The following is a 26,732-nucleotide window of genomic DNA, read 5'->3' as shown; positions in this document are numbered from 1 at the left end:
TCCTGGATGGAAGGCCAACTCCAATAACACGCAGGGACCCAGGGACTCTAAGTGTGGGCTGCTGTCTTCGTGGGAAGGGGACCTTCTTGGGAGTTGGGCACCTGGCTCTTCTCACCTGCTCTGTGGCCTCAGATAAGTGACTTGGATGGTCTGGGCTCCTGCCTCTTCTCTTAACCCAGTGATGCTGAAGGCCCTGAGCTCAGTCCCCTAGGTCGAGGCCACCCTGTGCCAGCCCTGTGGGTAACTAGTCCTGAGAGCCAGACTCGGCAGGCGCAGTCAGCTCTGGACCTACCACCTCCCCTGGGACCTGGGGTCCCAGCTTGTCCAGGTGGGTCTCTGGCACAGCCTCCTGCCCTCCCCGTTTGCAGATGAGAAGACCAAGATGGCGGCCGGGAATGGCTTGCCTACCTGAGGGAGCTCCAGTACTCTGTGGGGGGCCCAGAGCCCCTGGCCCCATGGGTCACCCCAGCCCCCAAAAGCCCAGGGTAGGTGTGGTGGGGAGGGCAGAGGCCACAGAAACCAGGTGGCCAACAGGGGGACACGTGCAGGTATAAGCCAGCACCCTGCTCCCTGTCCTGACAGAACCCACCCTCATGGGGGTCACAGGACTTACACCCCCTCAGCTGCCCCAGATCTGACATCAAAGGGCTTCAAAAGCCACCTTGGGGTGCCCCACCAGACCCTGGTACCCACAGGACCACGTGGCTCCCACAGCAGGACGGGAGTCCCTCCTGGGGCCCCACGAACACAGCCTCTCCCCAGATGGGCTGGGTGTCCCTGTGTGCTCCCCGGCCCCTGTGGACCTCCAGTTAAGGCGAGGTCTCCCCAGCCAAGGGCCCTCCTGTGTGCAGGCAGGACCACAGCTCCTGGCCCTGCGGCGTCCTCCTGCGGGGCCCGGCTGTGTGTGTGTGTGTGTGTGTGTGTGTGTGTGTGTGTGTGTGGAGGTCACGGTTTTGTTCACACAGGACCCTTCAGTGCCTCAGGTGTTCAGCACCCCCCACCCCGTGACTTCCCAAGAGGGCCGCGGGGTGCTGCTCAGCCTGAATCCCCCAGGGCCCCTCGCAGCTCCTGCACTGACCAGGACAGTGGGCGGCCAATGCCATGGCCGTGCCAGGTTCTGGGTCCCCAGACAGGAGCATCAGAGACCAGGAAACTTGATATCAAGGGAAACTGCTGGGTCCACCCTCACCCTGACCTCAGTCTGCACCCTAAGAAGCGCCCCACCCCCACTCAGGTGCTGGCTCAGGTCAGAGAAGCCTGGGACAGGTGACAACCTCAAGCCAGGCGGGGTGCTGGGCGAGCCCTCAGGCTGGCTGGGCCGTCCCTCCCAGACCCGCTGGGATGTGAAGGTGCCGTCCCCTCTCAGGAGCCTTGCCCTCTGCCCGCCATCGGGAGGCCTCATTAAATCTGGGAGCCTTTAATGTCCTCTCAGGGCGCGAAACTGCTTTTCCAGCTGAGCGGCCGCAGCCAGAGGTCTTCAGCCCTGAGGTCTGCAGGCAGAGGCCGCGTCCTTTGAAACCAAGAGGCTCTTACAGAACTGGCCCTGCTGACCCTGCCCACAAGCTCAGCCTGGACTCCGAACAGGGGAAATGAGCCAGAGACACGGATGTCCAGTGTCCAGCCATTTCTAAGTCCTGGTTTCCGTCCCTGCCACGTGGGAGCCTGCCAAGGGCCTCCTGCCAAGGGCCGGGCATTACCTTCAGGGCGAGCCTTGGGCCTCCTCAGTCCGCCGTCCAGCATCAGCTCAAAGGCGAATGACACGTTGTGGACCTGCCAAGGAAGAATCAGCTCAGGACCTGTGGCCACCTTCACTGGGCCTGCCCGTGACCCGCTGACGAGCCTCGACTCAGCTGCAAGGATCCAGGGAGCCCGGGGCAGAGCCCAGGAGGGAGCAGAGAAAAGGGGACACTCCTCTTCACACCAGGGATCTGGGGCTGGGGGACGGGAGAAGGGAGGCACGGGCCTGCTCTCGAGGACTCGTGCCCACGGTGCCTGCCCTGCCCCAGACCCAGACCCACAAGGAGAAGCAGCAGGGATCCCATTTTACAGACGAGGAAACTGAGGCTCAGGGAGGACAAGATCCTTGCAGAGCAGCCCCTGCTAACTGCCGCAATGGCTGTGAGGAGTGGGCACGCACAGGGTGGCCTGGTCAATTGCAGGACATGGTGCTCTGCAGGCGGCAGGGGCTCAGCCCTGAGCAGGCACCGTGGACCCTGTTGGATCTGAAGTCAGCTGGATGGTGGCTGCAGAGTCGCCTGGCCCAGCGCTGCCCGATGCGGCTGCCCTACCCCGCATGGTTCCTCCCTGTGACCACAGGGTCTAGTGACCACTCGCTCCGAGGGGCTGGAGGTGCTCCTTCTGCTAGTGACTACTGGAGAGTCACTAGCAGACCAGGGGCCGCTGGGCTGCGCTTAACGTCCAGGGTCAGCCACATCACACCCAGCACCCACCTGCCGCCAAACCCACAGGCTCCACACAGACCTCAGCTGGGAAGGACTCAGGGCCCTGAGCCACGAACTCCCCATGATTTCAGTGTAAGTGCAGCAGAAACAGGTGATAATTTTAAAAAAATATATATTTTTAGCAGTAGATGGACACAATATCTTCATATTTTTAATGTGGTGCTGAGAATTGAACCCAGAGCCTCACATGCTAGGCAAGTGCTCTACCACCGAGCCACCGCCCCAGCCCCAGATAATGATTTTACTGACAGCATCAGTTACTAATTAACCGGGGCCAGGCGCGTGGCACACGCCTGTTATCCCAGAAACTTGGGAGGCTGAGGCAGGAGGATCACGAGTTCAGAGCCAGCCTCAGCAACTTAATGAGGCCCTGAAGAGCTTAGGAAGACCCTGTCTCAAAAAAAAAAAAAAAAAAAAAGGGCTGGGGACGCGGCTCAGTGGTTAAGCTGGGTTCAATCCCTGGTGCCAAAAATAAATAAAGGGCTAACCAGGGAAAGGGTGTTTGGCAAAATCACCCTCAGGGAGTGGCACCCAACTTGGGGTGCCCAGAGAAGCAAAGCACCTGCTGCATGCCAGCCCCGGCCAGGTACGGGGGTGTGGCCCAGTGAAATGCGGGCCATGTGCACAGGCTTGCTGAGCGGGATGACCGGAGGCGCTGTCCTGGGAGGCTCCCTGGCCATCCTGGAGGCAGACTGGAACCAGCCGATGGAAACAGGACAGGCCCACGGACCAGGAGCAGGACCTGGGGATGGGGGCTGCGCCTCTGGGCCCAAGAGTGGGGTGAGCCCTGGGAGTGGAGAAGGGGCTGGAGCCAGGACGGGCAGCTCGGCAGGGAGAGTGGCCACCCAGCACAGGACCCTGGGCAAGGCAGTGTCTCCCTCTCACTGAGCGGGCACTGAGCTGAGGTGGGGCGGGACGTCCATGCCAAGAGAGGCCCAGGCTTGAAGAGATGGAGCCTGCACTGAGCACAGCGTCGGGGTCCAGCGCTCATGCCTGTCCTCTGGAGGCCTCTGCCTCTAGCCACCACCAGGGCTCTACGCACGTCCCCACCCACATGTACGCAAGCATGCCAGCAGCAGCCTCGAGTCACAGTGGAAAGCCCAGTGGGCACCCACCTGGCCACCCCACCCCACGGAGGGCACAGTCCACGGGGAAGACCCCCCAGGACCCTGCCCGCAGCCCCTCAGCTCGAGGTGGTTGGTTCTGAGGGGGGATTCGCTTCTGTGTCCTCCTCGGCCTGACATAATGCAGAAAGGAGGGGCCACCATGCCAGGCCTGTCACCCCCGTCCTCTGGGTGGACGCACAGGCCAGCAGGCAGCTCCTGGGGGGCCTGGAGAGCACCCCCCATGACTGCGGCTGCCGTGGGACCCGCCACATGTGGCCACGTCCGGCGGAGGTGCGGCCTTTCTCTCCGCACTTCAGAGGGTCTTAGAAAACCTCCGAGTGCAGCCGGCCCTTCCAGCTCCCCCTGGGCACTCCGTGACCTTGGCGGGGGTCGCCCTGAGACCTGCGCCTCTAGTAGAGTGGACTCATCAGCCGGGCACAGGGGGACGCACTCTGAAACTGCAAGGCCCTCCCTGGGACCTCCAGGGAATAAATCCCACGTCTCCAGACGCCGTGCTGCACGGATGGGAGGTTCTTGGAATCTCCCCCCAGATGGCCGAAGGGCACGAGGGGCTTGGAGTGTGCAGAGCCAAAGGCCGCGGCCGTCCCCAGGCACCCCTGGCCTCACGGGGCGCCGCCCACCATGGGGCAGGGCCCTGCTGGGCTGAGCCGCCCCATCCTGGGGGGGCAGCGCTCGGTGCCTCTCCTGTGCTGCTCTCTGACCCTCTCGGCCCCTCCTCCAGAAAAGGTGGGGCTGCTACTGAGGTCCCCAGAGGTCCTCAGAGCCACAACCAAGGTGCCTTGTGGTCTCGGTGCCCAGGACACTGGAGACCGTGTCGCCACTGTCACCCGAGCATTGCCTAGCACACAGGTGGCAGAACCAGCCTGCCTCTGGTGGCTCAGTCCCCACGGGAAAAGCTGCCAGGCCACAGGCAGCTGTCAGACCAGGAGACAGATCGTCGGGGGACATGCCAGCAGCGCTTCGGGACCTTCGCCCAGGAGGAGGACGACAGGGGATGCAGGGACGTGAGGAAAGGCCAGAACCCCAGAGCCCCCACTGAGGAGCCAGCCCTGGGGATCCAGAGCCGCAGGCCCCTCCTCCAGGGGACAAGCAGCTCCCCAGAGAGCCCCCCCAGCCCCCCTCTGCACCCCGATTCACAGGTGAGTCAGGCTCGGAGCCTCCGGGGCCAGGACAGTGACACAGACTTTCATCTGGATTCAAGGGGAGGGAGGTTGGGGCCAGGGGTGGCGCATCTGACATCTGTACAAAGCCTCGACTTGGCCAGAGACCCGGCTCCAGATCCCGCTGAACCAGGGTGTGGCCAGCTGATGAGTCTGAACACAGAAGGGACATCTCAGGAACAAGGCTGAGCGCAGCCTCCTCACAACCTCGCGGCCTCGACTTCCCAGGCTCGCCCGTGGCCTGTGCCCGTCCACCCCCACCCCGGGTTGGACAGGACGCCCCGTGCCGAGCCCACTCCTCTGCTCTGACTGCACCTCCGCAGGCAGGACCTGGGGACGCTTGGCAGCTAGCTGCCTGCGTGGGACCAGAGCAGGCGGATGGTCCACGCTGGCCCTGGTTCCCGTAGCTTCTCGGGCTGCCACTGCCAGCTCACACAGTCTGCCTCCCCGACTCACGGGTCTGGCACTTTTGAGAAAATAAAGTGACAGACGCCGTGAGCCACGGCGCCCCAGCCCATCCATGGCCAAGTGTTTACGGCAAGGCACTCGGGCTGCTGTGACGGGCTGGGCTGGGGGAGCCCACAAGGACAAGCCAGCACGGGGCATGGGCACCCCACCCAGGGCAGCCCCAAGAATCCTACTGGGAATGTTTTCCTAAGCAAACAGCCACAGAATAAATACAGACGCACAGGTTCCGCACCTGCAGCTAAACCAAGTACTGACCGGGACCTCTGGGCAGAGTGACGTCCCCCTGGGCACCACAGGGCCACTATCTCCCTGGCGCTCACTTTGCAGCGGGTGGGGCGGTGTGAGGGGTGATCTGAGCACACCGCGGGCTGTGGGTGGGTTCTGTGCAAATCCTCCGCCATTTACATAAAGGACAAAAGCGTGGTGGACACTGGTGTCCTCGTGGGTCCTGGCACCCACCTCCTAAGGACAGAGGGATGTCGGCATCTAGTCAAGAAGCTGCCCGATCGTTTAGTAGGAAAAACATTGAGAATATGTTGCTGCCCAAGAATGGGGAAGGGAGACGCTGGCCACAGAGCTGCCCAGAGGGCACTGGTGACGCTCACAAAGAGTAGGAAAACCCGAGGGATATGTGGCAGGATCTGACCCTGGATCACAAGTACCAGAGCCACAGAAGGCCACGCAAAGGACCCCAAAGGAAGGGGAGGTGGAGGACAAACTCTGGTGCCTCGCAGGCTACGATGGCTTCTCAGTCCTTCTGCCGGGAGCTACGTCCACCCCAACCCCGGCTTCCATTTGCTCAAGACGCCCCGAGGCTGAGTGCTTAGGGTTCCCGTCAGCAGGTCCTGGGCCGCCAGGGAAGGGACCGCACACGTACCTTCTGGTCGAAGCTCTCCGGGGTCAGGTAGAAGTTGTGGAGGGGGACAAAGTAGTCCTCAAGAAGACCCATGAGCAGGACCAGGTAAACGCCATCTGCAAACTGCAGGGGAGGCCTTGGTGACATTCCCAGCAAACACTTTAACAAACTCAAGGGAGGAGAAACGTTTACAGTGAAATGATCCGAATCATCCAGCCCTCACCTCACCCGGGCAGCAGGTTTGGAACCAAGGCAAGGACGGGACAAAGCTCCCACCCCAGGTCCTGACCCCCAGAGTGGGAAGAGACGGGGAGAAAGAGACGGGGCGGGGGGGGGGACACACAGACACACGCACAGACACAGACATACATGCACACACACACAGACACACACAGACACACACACACGCACACACACAGATACACACACACACACACACACACAGACACACAGACACACACACACAGATACACAGACACACACACACAGACACACACAGACACGCACACACACACACACACGCACACACACGTCAGGACCAGGTGCCTAGAGGCCAGTGTCTGGGGTCAGGGGCAGCAGCCTGGCTGAGGCCATGAGTCTGAAACTGTCCCTGTTACTGACACTGGGTCTCAGGGGAGGGCCAGCAAGGATGGGCAGGGCCCCCAGCAAGAGCAAGCCCCCCATTGGCGTCTGCAGGGTGCGGGTGCAGGGCAGGCGGGCCACCTGGTGTGCTGGCTCTCCCTCCGGCCACCACTAAGCACCAGCTGCACCCACGGCTGGGACAATCCCCCCAGGGGCCCCTGGAGATGCCGGCCTTTGTGGCACCCCGCATCCAGAGTCCCTTCCCGCTGGGCCCTAAACGGCCTGCACCCACCCCCAGAGCAGGTGATGCTGGGCGTGGGAGGGCTGGACAAGGGGCAGCAGGACCAGCCATTTTTTGAAAATGGCCTCTGAGGAGCCAAGGCCTGCCCGAGGCTGCCGCAGCTCCCCACAGACACCCAGTGGTGGCCTGCCCTGGCCCACGGCAGGGGACGTGCCACTAAGAAACGGAAAGTGTGAAGCTGCTGTTTACAGGGGACAATCCTTTGGGGTCACGGCGCTGGCCGGGCCCTGGACTCAGCTGCCGGCTGCTCGGTGGGTGACACGCCGCCTCCTTTACTGGCGACGTGACCTTGGAAACAGGAGTGGACGCTGCGGGAAGGAGGACGGATGTGCACTGAAGCGCAGAGTCCAAGCCTGAGGCACCCTGGCTTCTGGTGCTAGGTGCTGGCCCATCTGAGCAGTGACGAGCTAGGGACGCCAGTCAGGACGCGGGGGCAGCAGCCCCCATACCGCCACTTGGCCCTGGCGCCTGCCTTTCTCTGAGTCAATCTGGGAAACGGAGGAGGGTACAAATGGCTGGACAGAGGCACTCGTGTCCCAGGGGCAAGACCAGGGAGACCAGTGTCACCAGGGGCTGGCTGAGTGGGGGACAACTCAGAGCAAGAAAATGTAGGTCCCCAGGTGGACAGGACAAGAGGAAAGGCCAGGCAGAGACGCGCTCCTCTGTCTTATAAGGAGGACGCAGCTGATGTATTTAGGGACCAAAACAGGACGGAGCAGCTGATGCGGGACCCCGTCACCTGAGAAAATGCGCCTGTGAACTCAGCACCTAGACAGGCACGTCCCCCGCGCAGACCACGCAGACCGCCAGGCAGGGGCCGCGTTACCAAATTGCCAGAAATAATGGATGCATTTTCAAATGATGAGCAAATATGTGCTTTGGAAAAGGGACCAGGGGACTTCCCGGTGCAGACTGGGCTGCCGCTCAGCCCCCGCGGGTAGGCGGAGGGCGTCACGGAGCCCTGGGTGCAGGGATTGGGGATGGTTTTCATTTGTTTTGCTTATCTGCGCTTTCAGGCATTTCTACAATGAACCTGAATTACTTTTTTAATTAGAAAAGCAAATGAGAGAAGTCTAAGGAGGAGAAAGGGGTGAGGGAAATCGCCCAGGGGCTGAAGAAGGATCAGCTGGGCATTAGAGGCGTCTGTGCCAACAGCTCCCAAGGCCCCAGACTAATCCGGGGAGCTGGCGTCCTGTCTGCCAAGGCTGAGGACCTATTTTCACGGCGCCACTTTATCTTGGGGCAGGAGGTGTGCATTCTATTGCAGAAGAAATATTTTATCCACATTCACTGGAGGGGAATTAGTCAGCATTCGCCAGGTGCAGGTCACAGGGCCACAGGCGACAGCAGCGGCCTCCACCGCAGGACATTAGACCCGAGGGACGTGCACGTGCAAAGGCCCGTGACAGCGTGGGGCAGCCTCGGAGGGTGTGGAGAGTTGGACCCTCTCCCAGAACAGACATGTGGGAGTTCTAGTCCCCAGGACCTGTGAAGGTGACCTTATTTGGAAACAGGGTCCCTGCAGAGGTCACCAGGTTGAGTGAAGTCACCAGGGTGGGCGCCAGTGCAACATGACTGCGTCCTCATGAAAGGGCAAGTTCAGGCCCAGAGACGGCCATGGACGCAGATCGGAGCCCTGTGTCCACAGCCCAGGAGCACCCAGGGGCTCCCGCCTGCTCGTCCCCACCCCACCCGGGCTCAGAGCTGCTGGACACACAGGACAGAGACCCGGGCCGCCCACCCGGGGGCCGAGCCCCGCCTACCTGGGTCTCCAGCTCCGTCACCTCCAGGTTCAGCTTGTTCAGCTGCTTGTTCACAAAAGTGATGAGCGACTGCAAGGCAGAGGAGAGGGGACATCGGGGACAGCACTGGCCCTGTGGGGTGTCCACCAGTACCCACTGCCACCATGGGCTCAGTGAGAAAGCCCCGTGCCAGACATGGGGCGCATGCGGCCCGCTGTGGCTGATGGCCGGGGGAGGAGCCCGGCAGGGGACAGGGTCCCTGGTTCCCTCCAGGCCACTCCCCCTGTGGGCCTGAGAAGGGCAGTTGGAAGCAGGAGTCAGAGGGAGACCACCAGATCGCGCTGGTGCCTGGCTGGTGGCCCGCTGACCCCACCTACTGAAAGGAGCAAGATGACCACACAGTGACCACCCTGAGTCACACAGAGGTGGCCCAGGTTACCGTCACGGTGCCCCTGAGGGGGGGCAATGCCTCTGGCCCCACCAGGCAGGTGGGAAACTGAGGCTGGGTCCACATAACCTGCCTCAGGACACAGCGTGGAGGCGAGGACCGTGCTAGAACCTTCCTCCCTCACTGTCCACCCATCTGCTCTGTCCCTGGGCCAGATGTGGCTGGGGTGGGGCAGGGCGGGGGCTCCCAGGTCCAGTACTTGGGACCTGAGGAAGCTAGGAAGGCTCCGTCTGGGAGGACCGTGGGCGATTCCCACAGCCTGTTGTCACGTTTCCAGGACATAAAGATGTCACTGAGCCTGGACTGGCACTTCCCAAGAGTGGGTTCCACAGGACTGTAAGACGTCCTGCCCCCAAATGAAGATGCATAAATCTCACCGTCCAAACCCACTTGGGAAGCGCGTCCACCCCCTTCCTCCTTGGAGAGTTGCAATGCCAGGTGGCACATTAAAGGCTCTGACAAGTCCTGCACTGAGAAACCCATCGGGGAAGCTGACCTGACCAGAGAGCTCCCTCCCTGGCTCACCACCCACAGCTGCCTCCCCAGTGGGGCGTCCCCAGGCCCTCGGCCAGGGGCCCCAATCCCTTCCGGAGGCGCAACGCCCTAGCAGATCCCCACAGCCTCGCTGGACTTTCCCATCTACGGCCTGGCCAACAGGATGCCTGGGTGGGGAGGCCCGGCCTCCCAGCTCCCGCCTGGGGACAAAGAGGCTGATGGCTGTGAATGTGGCTTCGCAGTAAGGAGGCCAGTGACACTGCCTGGACAGCACTCCACACTGAGAAAAGCCCTGGGGTAGGGTGGGAAGAGTCTCCAGGAACTGCCCGGAGGCTGGCGGGAGGGCGGGAGCTGAGGGGTGCTGGCTTTGCACACTGTGGCCGCAGTTTTGACTGATTCTGCTCCAGTCCCGTGGCCACGTTTCAGGGCACGCTCTGCCCAGCAGGTGTCGAGACAGAGGTCAGGGAGGTGGGGGGGCCGGCTCACCTTCTTCACCAAGTTGAGCTTGTCCGGTGCGTGATCGAAGAGCGTGTCGAAGGCGTCTCGCTCTGCAAGACAGGCCAGGAGGGGACGGGAGAGGGGCTGATGGAGGCCACTCATGCCCTGATGGCCGGTGCCCCCCGGGACGCTCTGCCTGACGCTCCCGCCCGCCCAGAGTCTAATTCCTGCCAGAACTGAAGGGGGCGCCCTCGAGGAGGCTGGGCGAGCCGGGAGCCCCGGCACCGCGCACAGGAGGCCTCCGAAGTGCTGTTCAACAGGGCGGGAAGCTCTCCACGGGCCACAGGATGGCACTGGGACAGCTGCCCGGCCACTCCTGTCACTCAAGCCGTCCCCAACTCTCCCTCTCCACGTCCTGTGTCTACCTGTGAACGGCGTCTGCAGATCCAGTCACCTCTGCCTCCCCAAAGCAGCTGTGCCCACACACAGGCTGCCCACACCCTGGGGCCCTGCAGCCTCCTGCCCAGCGGGCCTCTGGCTTTTCCCCATCCTCCCCTTTAAAGCGCTACTGAATCCTTCCTTATCCTCCCGCCCAAACCACTGAGCCCAGCTTCTCACCATGCTTAGAATAGAGGCCTTTCTCCCTCCAGTGGGCCAAGGGGTGGATCAGGCACCCTCCACACTCAGGCCCCTGACTTCATTCCACCCACCGGCCTCTGACTGCTCCTGCAACGAGCTACAGGCACAGCCTGCCCCGGGGCCTTTGCACCTGCCCTATGGCTGCCTCACTGCCTTGCACCCCTAGGCACCTCTGAGGGGCTCCCAGCCTCCACCAGCTGTCCTTTCACTGAGAGGCACTTCTGTGGTGGACCATCCACTCCCCACGCCTGGGACCGTGGATGCCTGTCCCCTGCACTGGCTGGCTCCTGCTCGGGGAAGGGTGGGCCCCACCGTGCAGAGAGCAAAGGAACTGAGACACTGCGGCTCCCGACAGCATCCCGGGGAGTCTGTGTCCACAGGGACAACTTCAGGGACGGGATGGGTGGCTCAGGCCCCCTGCAGTGCCCGTCCACCCTCCTCCTCCCAGGAGGGCCCCTTGCTGCTCCGACCCCCACCTGGGTGGCCCCCTGACGGCTGAGCACGTGGGAGGGCACGGGGCTGGCTGGCTAACCCCTGAGAGGGGCAGGTGGACAGGAGCACAGAGCTGCGGGGTCGGCCGCTGGCAGAAGGGACCAGCAGGAGAGCGCGTGGAAGGGACCTGGGGCCTCCGGCTTCTGCCTCGGGATCTCTGGGGCAGGTGGTGCTCAAGACGAGGACAGCAGAGGCCTGAACCCTGCATGGGGGCCTCCCTGCCCTCCCGGGGGTGGCCAGGCCAGCATCTGTGTCACCCCCAACCTGTCACAGGACAGTGAAGGAGGGAGGAGCCGCCAGGCCACTGCTGGAGGGAGCAGCTGCCTCCTCCCTCCTCCAGGCCCTAAGGGAAGGAGCTGGACACCCCAGGGCCAGGGACAGGAGGTGGTGGACGCTGCAGCCGGCCTGCCCAGCCCAGAGCTCCTGGGGCCCAGGAGCCTGCACATGCGCCTGGGGGGGGGGGGCAGAAGCCTCCTCCGCCCAGAGCCTGGACGGCCCTCCCGCCGGCCTCCCAGCCTCAGCCTCCACCGCAGCAGATGTGAACGACTTTACCGCCATCAAAGTCAGGTTGTCCCCAATGAGACAATCTGTCAAGGGTACAAAAAGGGCTCAACGTCACCAGGCAAGACCCAGCTTTAGACGCTGCTTACGGAGGCCCCGGGAGCAGAGCGCTTGACGTCAGCCGGTATATTTAGCCAGGCCACTGCTGGGCTGGCGGAGTCAGGCCACACGGGAGGCCGCCGGTCAGGAGGGGTCGCCCACGCCGGCTGCCGCTCACCTGCACCAGGGGCTGGAGGGCTCTGAAGGGGGACAGTGAGGACTAGCCACAGGACCCAGCACACATCTGTGTGCCTGAGGGGATAAAGGTGGGTCTGGGCTCGGATCCCGGCGGCTCGGCTTCAAGGTCCACAGGCTTCGAGGTGAACGGCCTCCTCCCCAAGTGCACTTCCTGCTCTGAAAGCAGTGGGCACAGTCCCTGCCCACTGCAGTCCAGGAAGAGGAGGCGGGAGTGCAGGAAAGCCCAGTCCAGGAGGTCAGGGCTGGCCTCTGTCCCTTGGTGCTCCCTGAGGACGAAGGAGTCCTGCAGTTTGAGGGGGCTTTCTGGACAAGAGGAGGAGGGAGGACGGCGCTCCAGGTGGAGGGACAGCACGTGGACAGAGGGCGAGGAAGCCCAGAGTCAGGCCAAGAGTGGGGGGGGGCGTGAGCAAGCTGGCGGGGGCAGCCGGGCGCCGTGGGGGCAGCGGGCGCTGGGCAGTGCCGTGGCGTCAGGCTACAGTTTCAGAACCAGCTCTGCTGGCCGGAACCGGGAGGCCAGGAGGGGCGAGGTCAGGCTGTAAGGAGGAGGAGAGGTGAAGGGAGCACACGGTGTCCCTGTCCTCACGCAGCCTGGGAAGGGCCCAGTGCTGGGGCGGGGGCGGCTGCCAGCGAGAAGAGGCACAGCCAGGCGTCGCCATGGAGACCAGACTACAACCTCGGCTCCCTGGAGAGCGCTTCCACCCAGAGAAAAGCCTGCTCCCCAACTCTGCAGGACCCTGGGGACAGAGAGGCAGGAGCGGGCTCCTGGCAAAGCCCAGCAGCAGTGTCACCAGGGGCCACCTGGTGCCCCGGGAGCTCCCAGAGTGTCTAGGAGCTGCTGCGGGCACACAGGCACTCGGTGGGGGCTGGGGTGCCGCCCTGGGCTGTCCAGCCCACAGGACGCTTGCAGTTCAAGGAGCCCTGAGCAGGGAGGAGGGGCAGGAGCCCACAGGTCCACCTGGTCTGCCAGGCACGAGGAGGCCGGCAGGTGTAGACATTGACATAGGCAAGAGCTACACACTCCCTGTGCAGAGCCCTCGGCCAATAGGTGAGGCGGGTGGGAGCACCTGCAGTCATTGGGTAAGTGACATCGGAGCCAGGAGCTGACAGGACAAGCGTGGAGCAATCCTGGGGGGGCAGGAGGCCTGGGGCCTCAGGTGGAGCCTCCACACAGGAGCAGGGTCTGGAGGCCAGAGGGGAGGTGTGCAAAGGGTGCTCAGAGAGACCCTCGGGCAGGCAGGAATGTATTAGGAAGGCTAAGGATCCCCCAAAAATGGATGGTGCAAAGAACCCGGCAGCTGCGAGGGGCAAGTGGGGAGGCCACGGCGCCGGAGGGCGCAGTGTGTGTGGTCAGACCCGGGCAGCGGGGCTGAAGGGGGCCACGGGAGGTGCACCTCGGCCACCCCTGCTCCCCGGCCCGCCCCCCCTGAGGCCCGGGGGACCAGGAGCTTGCTGTCTGCGTCAGCAGGAGCCCAGGCCGGGGGCAGGACGAGTCTCCTGTCACCCACTAATAGCCCCGGGTGGCGCTCAGAGCTGAGCGAGCACAGCCCTCGGGCCTCTGGTGGCCTCGGCCTCCCCTCAGAGGCCAGGCCGGGCCCCGTGCCCGCCCACTCCCGGGCCCCCACCAAGCTGATGCTCCGTGACCTCCCACAGCCGAGTCTACGGGCCGCAGAGGATGCCAGGGCCTGGGCCCCTCTGTCGGTGTCACCCCAGGGTCTGAGCTGCTCTGAGCAGGAAGGGGCAGGGTGCCCGGCGGGTACTCTCGGGCGCCCCACGCCAGCCCTGGGCTGCCTCCTGCAGCCTCTCCCTTGGTGACCAGCCTCCCCCCTCCTCCTTTATTTGTTTCCTAATAAGAACGACATGAAAAAGGGTAGAATACAATCCCGTGTGGCGGTGAGTCCCGGCACAGCCTGAGGTCTCCCGGGGAAGCCCAGGGGACAGTGTGCTGCCTCCTCTGGAATCCCAGGCCTTGGGGAAGTCATAGGACGTGGCACTGGCTCGTCCCCAGAACAGCCTCGGGGCTGGGCTTCAGGGGCATCCTACCCAGGACCCCAGTGACCGCACCAGGGTCAGCCGGGCGGGGCCTTCTCCTCCTGACGGTGCCAGCCCCTCCCCACCCACTGGAGAACAGGCCCTGGGGGCCAGTGCTCCTGGTTTGAAAAGTCCCCCACAGGTGGCTCTGTCCAGGAGGCCAGCTGGGCTGCCCACCTTCGGGGGTACAGACACCAACACACGTGGCTGGTCCCTGTGCTGCCACCCCTCATTGGTGATGGGGTCCCAGGCTTCAGTGGGGGGTGGGCAAGTGGTCAGGACCCTCTTTGGGACACCCCTGAAAACTTGCAGGAAAACCAGCTGCAGGGGAGCAGGGCCCTCACTCATGTCACTCGGTCCTCTGTCCCTTTACTCCCCATTGCTGGGGAGGGACACAGATGAAGGGGCAGCGAAAGGTCACCAGCTGGAACGAGAGCCTCGGTGGCCTGACCCCAGGGAGGGCTGTTAAACCAGAGACTGTGAGGAGCCCACCCCACAAAGGCCCCTCCCTCCCTCCCAGAGCCACCCAGTCACCCGCGGTCACACAGGCAGTCCCCTCCCTCCTCCACCCTGCCCCTCCTGCCCTGGGGCCCCACGGCCCTGGGCCCTGGCTCCACTCCCCGTGTGACCCATGAGCCCCAGGGCACCCCGGTACTCACCAAACCGGCCCATCATCTGCCTGCAACAAGAAGAGGGAGACGGGGACAAGGAGAGAGGGGACAGGGAGAGAGGGGGACAGGGAGAGAGGGGGACAGAGAGAGGGGGACAGAGAGAGAGGGGGACAGAGAGAGAGGGGGACAGAGAGGGAGAGAGAGGGGGACAGAGAGAGAGGGGGACAGAGAGGGAGAGAGGGACAGAGAGGGAGAGAGAGGGGGACAGAGAGAGGGGGACAGAGAGAGAGGGGGACAGAGAGAGGGGGACAGAGAGGGAGAGAGGGACAGAGAGAGGGGGGGACAGAGAGGGAGAGAGAGGGGGACAGAGAGGGAGAGAGAGGGGGACAGAGAGAGAGGGGGACAGAGAGGGAGAGAGGGACAGAGAGAGGGGGACAGAGAGGGGGAGAGAGAGAGAGAGAGAGAGAAAGAGACCGAGAGACAGAGACAGAGAGGGAGATGGAGAGGGGAGGGGGAGAGAGCTGTCAGACGGTCATCAGCGGCTCAGTAAGCAACATGACAGGGCAGGGCTGACCAGTTCAAGTGTCCCTGATGGGACCCAAATCCCACCTGGCTCCCTTCTGTCCATCTGTGGACACATGCAGGGGCTGGTGCAGGGGCTGACACTGCACAAGACTGGCAGCAGGTCACCCCCTCGGTGGGCACGCCAGCCACCTGAGCCGCCCTCTGTAGGGGCTGCATACGAGTCACAGGAGGGACCCAGTCCTGCAGGTCTCCCAGCAGCCTGGGCCACAGACCTCGGGTCCAGGGCTGCAATGGCCCCAAGCCCTATGTCACTGAGGACATGCCGTGAGGAGGCCAGCCCGTGAAGGACAAGGACGACTAGTTTCTCTGGAAGGCGCCGGTGCCCGGGGCACAGCCCTGCCCCACTCGACCTTCCCGAGGGGCCGCAGTTGAGCTCTGTTTCCTCCCCAGATCCCTGTAGCACGGGTGCTCGGGTTCTGTCTTGTTTAACAGACGCTGATGTAAGCACCTACTATGTGCAGGCCAGGGAGACACAGAACTAAACACCGCAGGGACAACACTGAGGGCCCGGCCAGGGACTCCAAAGGTGAGACAGACACCTGAGCCTCCCAGGGGAGGTTTCTGGAGAGGGTGACCTCAGGGCTGCCGCTAAGAGAGACCAGAAGGGACAGAGACGGGATGTGGTGGCCATGATGCCTTCAGCATGCCTTGTCGCAGGAGGACGCACAAGGGCCCGGTGGGGAGGTACCAGAGGACAGGCAGCACAGCAGGATGATCCCCAGATCCTCGGTGGCCATGGGAGATGAGGGGCAGAGGGAGCAACCCAGAGTGGGCAGGTGAGGAGAAGGCTGGTGGGACGGGGCTGGCGTGGCCCGGGAAGGGACCACAGCCTCCCTCCCTGCACTGCCCTCCCGGAAGAGCCCAAGACCCCGGAAACCCCGGCTGGCTCCCTGGCTCTCAGCCGGCCTGTGTGCAAATCCCCCAAAGACTCCCTCGGGGACGCGTCCCTCCACCTGCCCCTCCACCTGCCCCCTCCACCTGCCTCTCCACCTGCCCCGCCACCTGCCCCCTCCACCTGCCTCTCCACATGCCCCCGCCACCTGCCTCTCCACCTGCCCCCTCCACCTACCTCTCCACCTGCCCCGCCACCTGCCCCCTCCACCTACCTCTCCACCTGCCCCGCCACCTGCCCCCTCCACCTGCCTCTCCACATGCCCCCGCCACCTGCCTCTCCACCTGCCCCCTCCACCTGCCTCTCCACCTGCCCCGCCACCTGCCCCCTCCACCTACCTCTCCACCTGCCCCGCCACCTGCCCCCTCCACCTGCCTCTCCACATGCCCCCGCCACCTGCCTCTCCACCTGCCCCCTCCACCTACCTCTCCACCTGCCCCGCCACCTGCCCGCCACCTGCTCTGGGCAGGATCCTGCGTTCTGCTGACAGGCTCTCTGCCTGCACCCTGGCCCACAGCCCTCAGGAGAGGAGCCAAGTCCAACAGCCTCTCTGTGCCCAGCCGGGGCTGGCGGGCATCAGGCCCCCTTCCCACCCCACTCCCCTCTGCACCTGTCGGGCTTCACCCAGGCTGGCTGCAGGGCTCACGACCCCCCTCTCCGGTCCTTTTATCCTCGGAGGTAGGGGGTGGGGAAAGGTGGCCGTGGCATGGTCCAGGGCTGCACGTCTGCCTGCAGCAATGGGCTGGGCCCCTCCTGATCGGAGGGTGGGGTCTGTCTCCACCCCTGGCCCAGGGAGACCTGTCACTTGCTCTGAGTGCTGAGGGGACCTGGGGAATACTCTACTGGACTCACTTAGGCCTGCCCAGCCCCATGGTGGCCCTTGGATGTCCACAGTCACACAGCAGCCCTGGCAAGACTGGCCAAAGAACCGCCCGGCTGAGCCCAGCCCAAGCCGCTGACCACATACTGCCAGCAAATGAACAGGCTCCAAGGTGGGTCCAGGTGACAGTCGGCAGCCGGACGCCACCCCAATCCCAGTTCCTCCCAAGCAGCTTCTCACTGCTGGACGCCCGGCTGCCCAGGGACCACGGTGCCAGGCACAGCACCAGTCCCCCCCAACTCTCCTCATTCCCTCTCGAGGGCTTAGAGCACCCGGGGGTCACGTGGCAGGCCACACACACGCAGCCACCTCGACACAGCTTCCCCAACAGCTCACGGGCTGCGAGCGAGGGACTGGTTTCCCCTCGCCCAGCTTTGAAAGGCTGTCCATGAACCCACAGCCCAGTGTCCGTCCCTCCCTGTGCACGGAGCTGGTGGGTCTGCTGACGACGGGTTCTTTGAACCTCCTGCCTCACCTGCAGCAGGTGAGTGCGGAGGCAGAGAACTCTGAGGTCCTCGGCGGGCGTCCTGACGGCCACCACAGAACCGACTATTGGATCTGCTACTTCCGAGGGGTTTGAAGCCTTTCGGACAGTTGAGAAGTGGCCCTCTGGCCTTCCCAGAGAGCCCCACTTGTCCAAGGCAAGCGGGGACTGGACCCGTGGCGTCCCTCTGAGGGAGCTGCAGATAGGTACCCGGCAGGGCCGGTCTCCAGGGCCTTCCTGCACCTTCGGCCCCCACCCAACATCCCTAAAGCCCTTCTACAGGAAGGAGCGTGGACTCCGAGGGCGAAGCTGGAGTGTGTGTGGCAGGGGAGGCCAGGATGGCCTGCACGTAAAGGCTCCCGGAGGGCAAGGGACACAGGGACAGCCCTCAGACCCGGGTGTCCCTGGCTGAGCTGCAGCCTGGGCTCGCTCGGGCGCAGGGCCTGGAGGGCCCGACGGTCCACTTACTCTGTGGTCGAGGTCAGCTCCTCCGACACGTGGCTGGAGTGCAGCAGGCCTTCCCGCTTCTGCTCGTCCCCGGGAAGCGAAGCAGAGAGAGGAGGTGAGAGGACTCGCCACACACAGGGTCCCCGGGCAGGAGCTCCCTCCCCACGGCTCAGAGGCTCTTCAGGTGGCCGCCGGGGAGAACCTACGGCAACTGCCCCCGTGTGGCCTGACAGCGGGCCTCAGAGGGGGTCTTGGAGGAAGCGCCCGGCTCAGAGTCCCCAGAGGGTCTCAGTGTGCCCCAAGGAGGGACGGAGGGTGTCTGAAGGATGGGGAGTGACAGCCGGAAACTCCCAGTGAAACAGCTCCCAGGCTGAACAGGGTCCCCAAGTACGTCCACCCAGAGCCTCAAACGTGACTTTCCTTGAACACCATCCTTGCGGACGCGAGTTAAGACCAGGTCGTGCTGGACTGCAGTGAGGACAGAGGAGGCAGGGCGGGGGAGGCCACGTGTCCACCAAAGCAGAGAGTGAGACCAAAGCCTCGGGACAGCACCCGCTCCCCAGAGGCTGGAGGGCCAGGGTCCTCCCTGAGCCCTCTGAGGTCCGGTGGCCCTGCTGATCCCTGATCTCAGACTTCTGGCTCTCCAATCCGCCTGCCCTCCTCCCCTCTTACAGCTGCTCTGACTCAGCAGCCGGGGGGCTACCCAAGGGCACCGGCCGCTCCTCGGGGCTGGGCGGGTACACAGGTCCTGGAGGGGTGCTGTGGGGTGACAGCTGCAGGCGCTCTGGGGGGACCCTGGTGGCCAGTCAATGCCACCACCACCGCAGGCCCCTGCCCGGACCCCTCGCAGGATGGGGGATCGCTTCCTGAGGCGGCGGCCCCCATGAGCCCACCCGAGATCTGAGCCTCCCTCCCTCCCGAGCGCGGCCTCCTGAGCCTCTGGGGCTGGTCCCTGTTAATGAGGAACGGCTGGCCCTGGCCAGCAGCCTGCTCGGGGCCTCAGGCTGACTGAGTCTCAGAAGAGTTTTCCCGGCGAGGCCAGAGACATCCTGTTCACTTGTTCACACACCAAACACGCACTAGGTGCCTACTGGGTGCTGGGCCCAGGCCAAGGTATTGGAGACTTAAAGCCGAATAGGGTAAAGGTAGTGGACTCTGGTGGGAAGTCACTGCAGGTCAGTGACCCTGTGGCACAGCCCAGGCCCTGTGGTAGGAGGTGGACGTGGCCCTGGCCTCTGTTTCTTCCATCCTTGAAATCCCACGGGCCTTGCATGGCCCCGCCTGGACTAGCGAACCGGACGCCCGAGCAAGTCCAGACGTGCGGGGACAGGCCAGGGGATGGCAGGGCAGGCAGGGCGGCTCGAACGAGGCCGGGAGGCCAGCCTCTGAGCAACAGTGCGGCCAGCTCGGAGCCCCCCCTCCCTTTCCTCCATGCTGGGTGTGGCCCTGTGAACCCCGGTCAGTGTGGGAGGCACCTCGAATACTTGCTGGGGTCAAACATTCCGCAAACCCAAGATTGCCTTGGACCCAGCGCAAGCCTGAAAGGGGACACCCGGATGCTGAGCCTGCGCCAGCCCGGCCGACTCTGACGTAGGTGGGCTCGGAAACCAGGCTCCCCGTGTCCTTGGGAAGCCTTTCCCGGCCGGCTGCCTGCAACTAGGCATCCAAGATAGGGACCGCAGGATGGCCTGGGGCCCACGTCACCGTGCTGGCCACAGACATCCTCCTTAGGCAGGAAGCGGGCAGAGCAGGCAGGTGACCTTTGCTTAGTGCCAGAGAGGGGCCTTCCAGCCAGGCCAAGCCAGCACCCGGGGTGACGGGGCCGTCAGATGGCTTCAGAAAACAGCGTCTCAGCCAGGTTCTCGCGGACCGCAGGCGCCACAGAACTGGTGAGTCCAAAAATCAGAACGCATGGCCGGACGTCTCCAGGGACGCAGAGCCCTGAGACCCCCAGGTTCCCAAGAGCAGAGGCAGCTGCTCCTTCAGGCCTGAGGGGGTCTCCTCATCTCGAGACCCCAGCAGCCCAGCAAGCGCCTGGTGCCTACAAGGTGCTTAGTACATTCACCAACAAAACTGTGCCCGCACCCCGGGGCCCCACACCCAGCGCCGGGGGAAGTAGCGGGGGCAGGGCAGGCCCGGGGGTCCCAGTCCTTCTCCAAGTGAATCAAGAGAAATGAATCCCAAAAAAGAGATAATGGGGATGTGGGACGTGCTCCACGGCAAATGCGCAGAGCCTTTAATTTGGGGATCTATTTCCTCCCGCCGGCCCAGCCTCCTCCAGTAATAAGCACATTCAAGGGATTGAATTCCAACGAGTTGGCTTTGGAGAGAAATGAATGTTCTTTTCAAAAATCTGGAAAATTAAACCTCAACACCCTGCAGCCGCTGCCTCTGCTCCAATCAGCGCCATTGTCCGCCCCCCGCCGTCCACCTCGGAGCCAGGGCCAGACCCAGAGGTAGGCGCTTGAGAGGGAAAATCTGCAGATGGAAGGCTGCGGGAGGGGACGTCACGTTGCCTTCCTCGCGCAGGACGCACCCGCTGGCTACTCACCCGGACGACCACCACCTGCACGGACACGTGCTCGGGGAGGCGGATGGGGGCCCGGAAGTGGGTGGCCAGGGCGATGAGGAGGTGCAGGATGGCCACCAGGTTCTTCCCGTGGATCGCTGTGGCAGGGAGGAGAGCGAGGCTCAGGGAATCCGGCCGTCCACAGGGCGGTGTCCCCACGGACCTCAGAGGCAAGGACAGGACAGGCCGTGGACAGCACAGCGCCGGGCCTCCAGCGTGAGCTCCTCTCTCCTTTCTAGTTCTTTCCTTCCTCTGCCCTGGGTGACCGTACGACCACTTTCTAAAGCAGCCTGGCTTTTAAAGCAGTGAACCGGGAGGAGGACGAGTCACGGCCACGTGCCACCACAGTAATGACGCCATCATCTTTGGCTCCCAGTGACTTCTCCCTCGAGGCCAGTGGCTGTCCCATCGGGGCGGGCTGTCGAGGGCAGAGTGTCTGGGATGCGGGATGCTGACTCCCGCCTGGCCCAGGTCAGTCTCTGTGGCCGCCCACTCTCCCCAGCCCCCGAGTGCAGGCCGAGGCTGGGCAGCTGCCACCTCTGCCCATTCCCACCCACGGCCCCTGCACCCTTGAGGCTGGGTCTCTCCAAGTTCTCAGGCCAAGAGGCCAGGGCAGGTGCCCTCTCTGCAGCCTGGAACCAGCTCCCCAGGCCCCAGGGCCACGGGGCCAGCAGGGAGAGCTCTGCACCCCGACTGCCCTGCAGGGGGTGGGGGCAATGGACCAGAGTGGTCCAGCTTCTGTTGGTCAGCTCTCCCCTCTCGCTGAGTGCCTGGGCTGGGGACACTGTGATGTCACACCCTCCTACAGCCAGCTCACCCTGTGGCACCTGCCTGAGGCTGGCCCAAGTTCCTGGGGACTTGCTTTGGGGGCCTTCAGTAAAACAGCTCTCTTAGAATGAAGGTCCCGGGGGTTTGGAGTCGAGTCCCCACAAGAGCCCCTGGGGACGGCCCTGCCTCTGAAGTCTCCCTGACCCGTCCAGCTGGGGCCACTCCTCTGCTCTCCGCTGGGCAGACAGAGGCCCTCAGGGTGTACCCAGCGGCCCACTCTGTGGCCTCCTGCCCCTCCCCTCTGCACTGCCCTCCCGTGGGGCAGGAGGGTGAGCAGGTCTCTGACCTCCAGGGCCAGGTGCCTTGGGGGGGGGGGGGAATGTGCAGAGGCAAAGGCTCCATCCAAACACGCCCTCCCTGCCAGGCGCGGTGGCACACGCCTGTAATCCCAGCAGCTCAGGAGGCTGAGAGAGGAGGATGGTGAGTTCAAAGCCAGCCTCGGCAACAGGGAGGCACTAAGGAACTCAGTGAGGCCCTGTCTCTAAATAAACACAAAATAGGGCTGGGGACGTGGCTCAGTGGTCGAGTGCCCCTGGGTTCAATCTCTGGTACCCCCCAAAACCCTAAAAGACACACCCTCCCTGCGCCACTCACAGTCCACGCTCCACCTCAGCGCCCAGCCGTGCGGCCGCAGCAGGTCCAACACGGCATCCAGAACCGTCTGCAGCTTCTGCTTCTGCCCGATCTCAGACTGGGTCACCTCAGCCACGTTCAGCTTGCGGTCCGCCAGCTTCTCTGCAAGAGAAGGATGAGACTGGAGGCTGCGTGTCAGAGGAGGCAGGAGGGGCCAGGGTGGCCCAGTCACCTGCCGACTGAGGCCCTCGAGGTGGAGCAGGTGACTGCAAGACACGGGGAGTTTTGAGATGTGGAAGTAAGAACCCCAAGTCCAAGGTCGTTCCACACCAGAAGGAAGAGCAGGACGGTGAAACGTGGAGCCCCCCTGCAGGGGTGAAACGTGGAGCCCCACCTCCCCAGATCAATCCATGAACACAAAATGGAAGAGTCACGGAAGACCCCACTGAGGGCAAGGGGCACCTGGAGGAGTGGGCAGCTCGGTGAGGAGCCCGTCCTGGGGACATGAGCTTAGCGGGGCCAGGAAGGCTCTGGGGCCACCTCCCTCCTGCGTGCCACTCCCACTGGCCCCGCGGACGTTCTGACACATAGAGAAGTTTTCTAGAGCTTCACGGGGCTGGCGCCATGTTGTTCCCTAGAGGGAGTAGCAACCGGGAGGGGCCTGGGGAGTACAGGGACTGTCACCTGCACTCAAGATTCAATGACTGAGCCAGAGACCCGGCCGCGGCCTGCGTTCCTTCAATTTCCCTGAGGAGCGAGCACAGCAGCAGGTGAGGGCAGGGGACAGCAGACGCGGGCACCGGCGCTCCAGCCGCCCTGGTGAGGGCAGCATGGTGGAGGACCCGGTTCCCTCCCACTCGTAGATTCCAGGCTCAGACGTCGAGGCCAAACCTCCTCCAAACGGCCAGTGTCCCAGATGGTCCCGGGAGGGCGTTTAAAACCCCACCTGCTAGGTGACAGGCACAGTCCTGGAGCTCAGCAGGCAGGGGCAAGGGGTCCCGAGTGCAGAGACAGGCTGGGTGGGAGGTGACCGAGGGGGTCCTGGACACACCAACTGCGCACCATCCAGCTGGGCCGAGGGCAAGAAGGAAGGGAAACAAGAGCCCACCACGCCGGCCTGGGGACAGTGACACCTGGCACACGGGTTCCTCCACCTGATTCAATCAGCCCTGCCGAAGAATCCAGTGTCCCAGAAACACCCTGGAAACCCAGCAAGCCGGGTGCACGAGTGTCCCAGGACCTAGCACAGGGCAGAGCCGGGGCCCAGGAGCCCAGTCCAGTAGGATAGACAGGGACCCGGTACACCCCTCCTGTCCCCTGCCAGCCACGTCACCTGGGGTGGAAGTGGAGGTGGAGAGACAGAGAAGGAAACTGCACCCATCCCCAGGCAGCGTGACAAAGCATCAGAGGAGGGGGACAGCCGAGAGTGGTCCTCGTGTCGGGGGCTGCCCGCCTGAGGCCGGGGGGCTGGGCTGGTTTCTCCTGAGCCTCTCCTCCGGCTCCTTGACTCCACCTTCTCCCTGTCCTCGCATGGCCCCGCTGTGTGTCTGGGTCCCAATCTCTTCTCCTTATAAGGACACCAGTCACCGTGGCCCAGCCCCCACCACGAGGCCTCAATCGACTTCTCCAAACAGTCTCACCCTGTGGGGTGGACGGGCTTTAGCGTGTGAGTTTTAGGGGGACACACCCAGCCGTAACAGAGACCAGGGAGGCTGGCTGTGCCTGGAGTGGCCTGGGCTGGGTCCTGGGTGGCACTCCACGTGGTAGGGAACCAGGGACGTGGCTGCTGGGCCACCAGACATCACCCTGCCCACTGCTGAGACGGGAGCAGCCCAGGCTTCGCCAGGGCCTGGACTCTTTTCCCAGCTCAGAAAGAGACAGAGAAAAGCCGCCGGACCTCAGGGAGTCGGGAGGCCATGGTGACAGCAACGGGGGCTGCAAACACAGAGGAAGTGGGCAGGGGTGGGCTAGCAGAGGCAGTAGCCGGCCCGGGAGCCCCCACGGCCGTCGGCATGGCACCCTCTGCCCATAAAGAGCAACGTAGCACAGATGTGCCCCAGAAACCCGCCTGCCACGGAGACTGGCAGCTCCTCTGGTGCCAGCCACGGGGTCCTCACCCGCGGCAATCTCCACATGGCCAAGCCCAGAGGCCCTCTCTGTCCTGGACTCCTCACCCGCCTCCTGGACGCACCCTCGGTCCCTCCCGGTACAACACTCCTTGTGGCCGATCCTGCCCAGATGCTTTGCTGGCTCCTCTTCTTCCTGACCACTCCTGCTGACCACCACAGCCCACTCCTCAGACGCACAGGTGGCAACTTTGGCCTTGGTACTCGGCCAAAATCCCGTATTTGGTTTTAGATTTTGCCTTTTGTAGCCAAGGAGTGAAATGCCTGCAGCAAGATCTCTCCTGGAATCTGGGCCTCGCTCAAGAGTCACGTGGGCTACCAACACGTCTCCTCAGGGTCACAACAGGTCCCTCACCTGGCACGACATTGGGGTGTTCTGTCGACAGCTGACTATCCCTGAACGTTGTCCTTGTCTTCAACGTGGGACACTGACCCATGGACAAACAAGAGACTTTCAAGTGGCCTTTCGAGTACTTATTGGGGACCCTCAAACAAGGAGGACCAGCAGCCTGGCCACTGTGACAAGGCTGCGGAGCCAAGGGAGCCTCCCCCACGCTGGGCACAAGACAAAGGCGCGCAGCAAGGCTCGCGGCCACTGCAGCTTGAGGAAGTGCTGCATTCGCGGGGCCAACTGAAGAGGGAACCGAAAAGACATGAAGTACAGCCAGAGGACAAGGACGCCTGCTCCAAAGGATGGCCCTGACGCGGGCGGGGGATGGCATTGTTCATACCCCACCGCAGCTGATGTGACACAAATTCAAGCCTGTCCTGTGATCCTGAGATCCGGTCACTGAACCTCACACCACTCTGCAAGGCCTGGGGACATTTTTTTTTTTTTTTTTTTGAGATGAGACAGGTGGAGCAGAAACAAAGAGGTAAATCCACATTTATAAAAACAAAAAGTTTCAGAAGAGCACGGCTCAAGTTTGCTCATGAAAACACTAGGAAGTGTCTGTTCCGGGTAGAGAGAAAAGGCCAGCCAGATCCCCGAGGCCCAGAGTCCACGAGGAGCTAAGTCTTCACGGTCACTAGTCCTTCTGAGGGAAGCTGAGAGCCCAGGCTGCTTCACCACCCGTTGTACCTTGAGGACAGTGACAGATAAGGTCAGTGTGCTGCTCTGGACTCCTCAGTTGACAGTCTCCACCAGCTCACATGTCCAGTGTGAAAAGAGTGACCAGCACCTGGCTGCTGGGAACGACTCTGCACCAGCACCCAGCTGCTGGGAATGGCTGTGCACAGCACCCAAGGAAGTCAGCTCCACTGGACAGAGGGACGTTGGCACCCACCCACTGACCCTTCACAACAAAGTCACGATAACTATGAAACAGCCTGAGGGACACTTCAGATTCATCCTGGAACCCCAGAATCATCCTAAGACGGGATCCTGCCTCAGCCAAACCGACGTCCCTCGTTGGCCACCTGAAGTTCGGTCAAATAAGGAATTTGGAGCCCCCTCTTCCAGGTGACGCTGTCCAATCCAGGACCCTGAGCGCACACGGACGCTGCGGCTGGACTCCAGACTCCTGCCCAGCAGTGGACTTCAGGATGCAGAGCTCCTCCCCGGGCAGCTGTCACCCCCAGAACACTGTCCCTGTCACACTCCTGCCCTGGTCAGAGCTGCAAAGACAGCCTGGTCAACGTCCCTGCGCCAATTCCTGACCCTCCTTCCCATCTACTCTGCACCCAGAAGCCCACGTGGCCTTTTAAATCTCCAGCTGAGACCATGTCAGGACCCTGCTCAGGGCCTCTAGTGGCCTCCTGTCACGTGGGAGAGAAGCGCTGCTTCCCAGGCTGGACGCCATCTGGCCCCGGCTGTCCCCCCCGCCACTGACCGTCTACACAACAGGCACTTCCTGGTGTCAGAGCCTTGGCCTGGACGTCCTTCCCTGTCCTGTGCGCAGGTCGGCTCCTGGGCGGGGTCCCTGGCTGTCCAGTGCCACAACTGCCCCCGCGCCCACAGGCTGCTCTCCCCCGGGCTCCCTGCCCCTCACAGCGGCTCCTTAGGCTTCAGGTTGAACCATCCACATGCACCTCGTCCTCTGTCCACCCTCGGCTGGAACACACACCTGGTGGCCCTCGGGCTCACCCCGTGTCTGGAGCCCGGGCCGCCTAGACCCGCCCTGGCACTGCCAGCCCCTGAACAAAGGAGCAGGTGACCTCACGGTGACAACAGCTTCCCTCCAAGTGCAGTCTGGAGGACAGGGGACCCCTCCTGTCACGTTCCTCACGACACAACACCAGGGTCACCCCAGGGACTGGGCGGCACGAAACAACCCACAGAGACAGAGGCACCTTCTTCTTTGGGTCCTGTGACGGCTGCTCTGACCCTAGGGGTCAGTGAAAAGAGCCAGCACCGGCTGACCCCTTTTACTGGGGAGAAGCCATTCAAACGAGGCCAGGGGTCAGGTTTCAGGGGCTGAGTCTAGCTTCCTGATGTCCACTGTCAGCAGGTGGAGTGACATCTAGGAAGCCACAGCCAAAGGCAGAGCAGAGAAGGGGACACACCAGGGCACTTCCATGGAACATTCTATCCCAAACAAGGCAAGGGGTGGGACCGCAGCAGAACAGGTGACGTGGCTCAGCCCAGGGGGACACGCCTACTCAGAAGACTGGCCTTGGGACCCCAGCAGGGGGACAAGACCAAGTTCCGAGTCCCGGCAGCACCACGCCAGACTCAGCCATCTCTCAGATCCCCGTGGGC

The 26,732-nt window shown here is 63.3% G+C and overlaps 1 protein-coding gene across 1 annotated transcript in view; it reads right to left on the bottom strand.

The window, feature by feature from the left end:
* Window positions 1–26,732, bottom strand: part of PARVB (parvin beta) — a 77,870-nt gene that overhangs the window by 2,952 nt on the left and 48,186 nt on the right. The window contains exons 5-12 of the mRNA XM_081311848.1: window positions 21,927–22,067; window positions 20,487–20,602; window positions 17,957–18,015; window positions 14,696–14,715; window positions 10,128–10,189; window positions 8,720–8,788; window positions 6,095–6,196; window positions 1,698–1,770 (exon numbers count right to left, since the gene is read on the bottom strand). Coding sequence (XP_081167974.1) covers window positions 1,698–1,770; window positions 6,095–6,196; window positions 8,720–8,788; window positions 10,128–10,189; window positions 14,696–14,715; window positions 17,957–18,015; window positions 20,487–20,602; window positions 21,927–22,067 — 642 coding nt within the window. The remainder of the gene's footprint in view (window positions 1–1,697; window positions 1,771–6,094; window positions 6,197–8,719; window positions 8,789–10,127; window positions 10,190–14,695; window positions 14,716–17,956; window positions 18,016–20,486; window positions 20,603–21,926; window positions 22,068–26,732) is intronic.

Source organism: Spermophilus citellus (assembly GCF_964194105.1).
Source record: "Spermophilus citellus genome assembly, chromosome: 10".
Taxonomy (NCBI): domain Eukaryota; kingdom Metazoa; phylum Chordata; class Mammalia; order Rodentia; family Sciuridae; genus Spermophilus; species Spermophilus citellus.
This window is presented reverse-complemented; position numbering and strand designations above follow the sequence as displayed.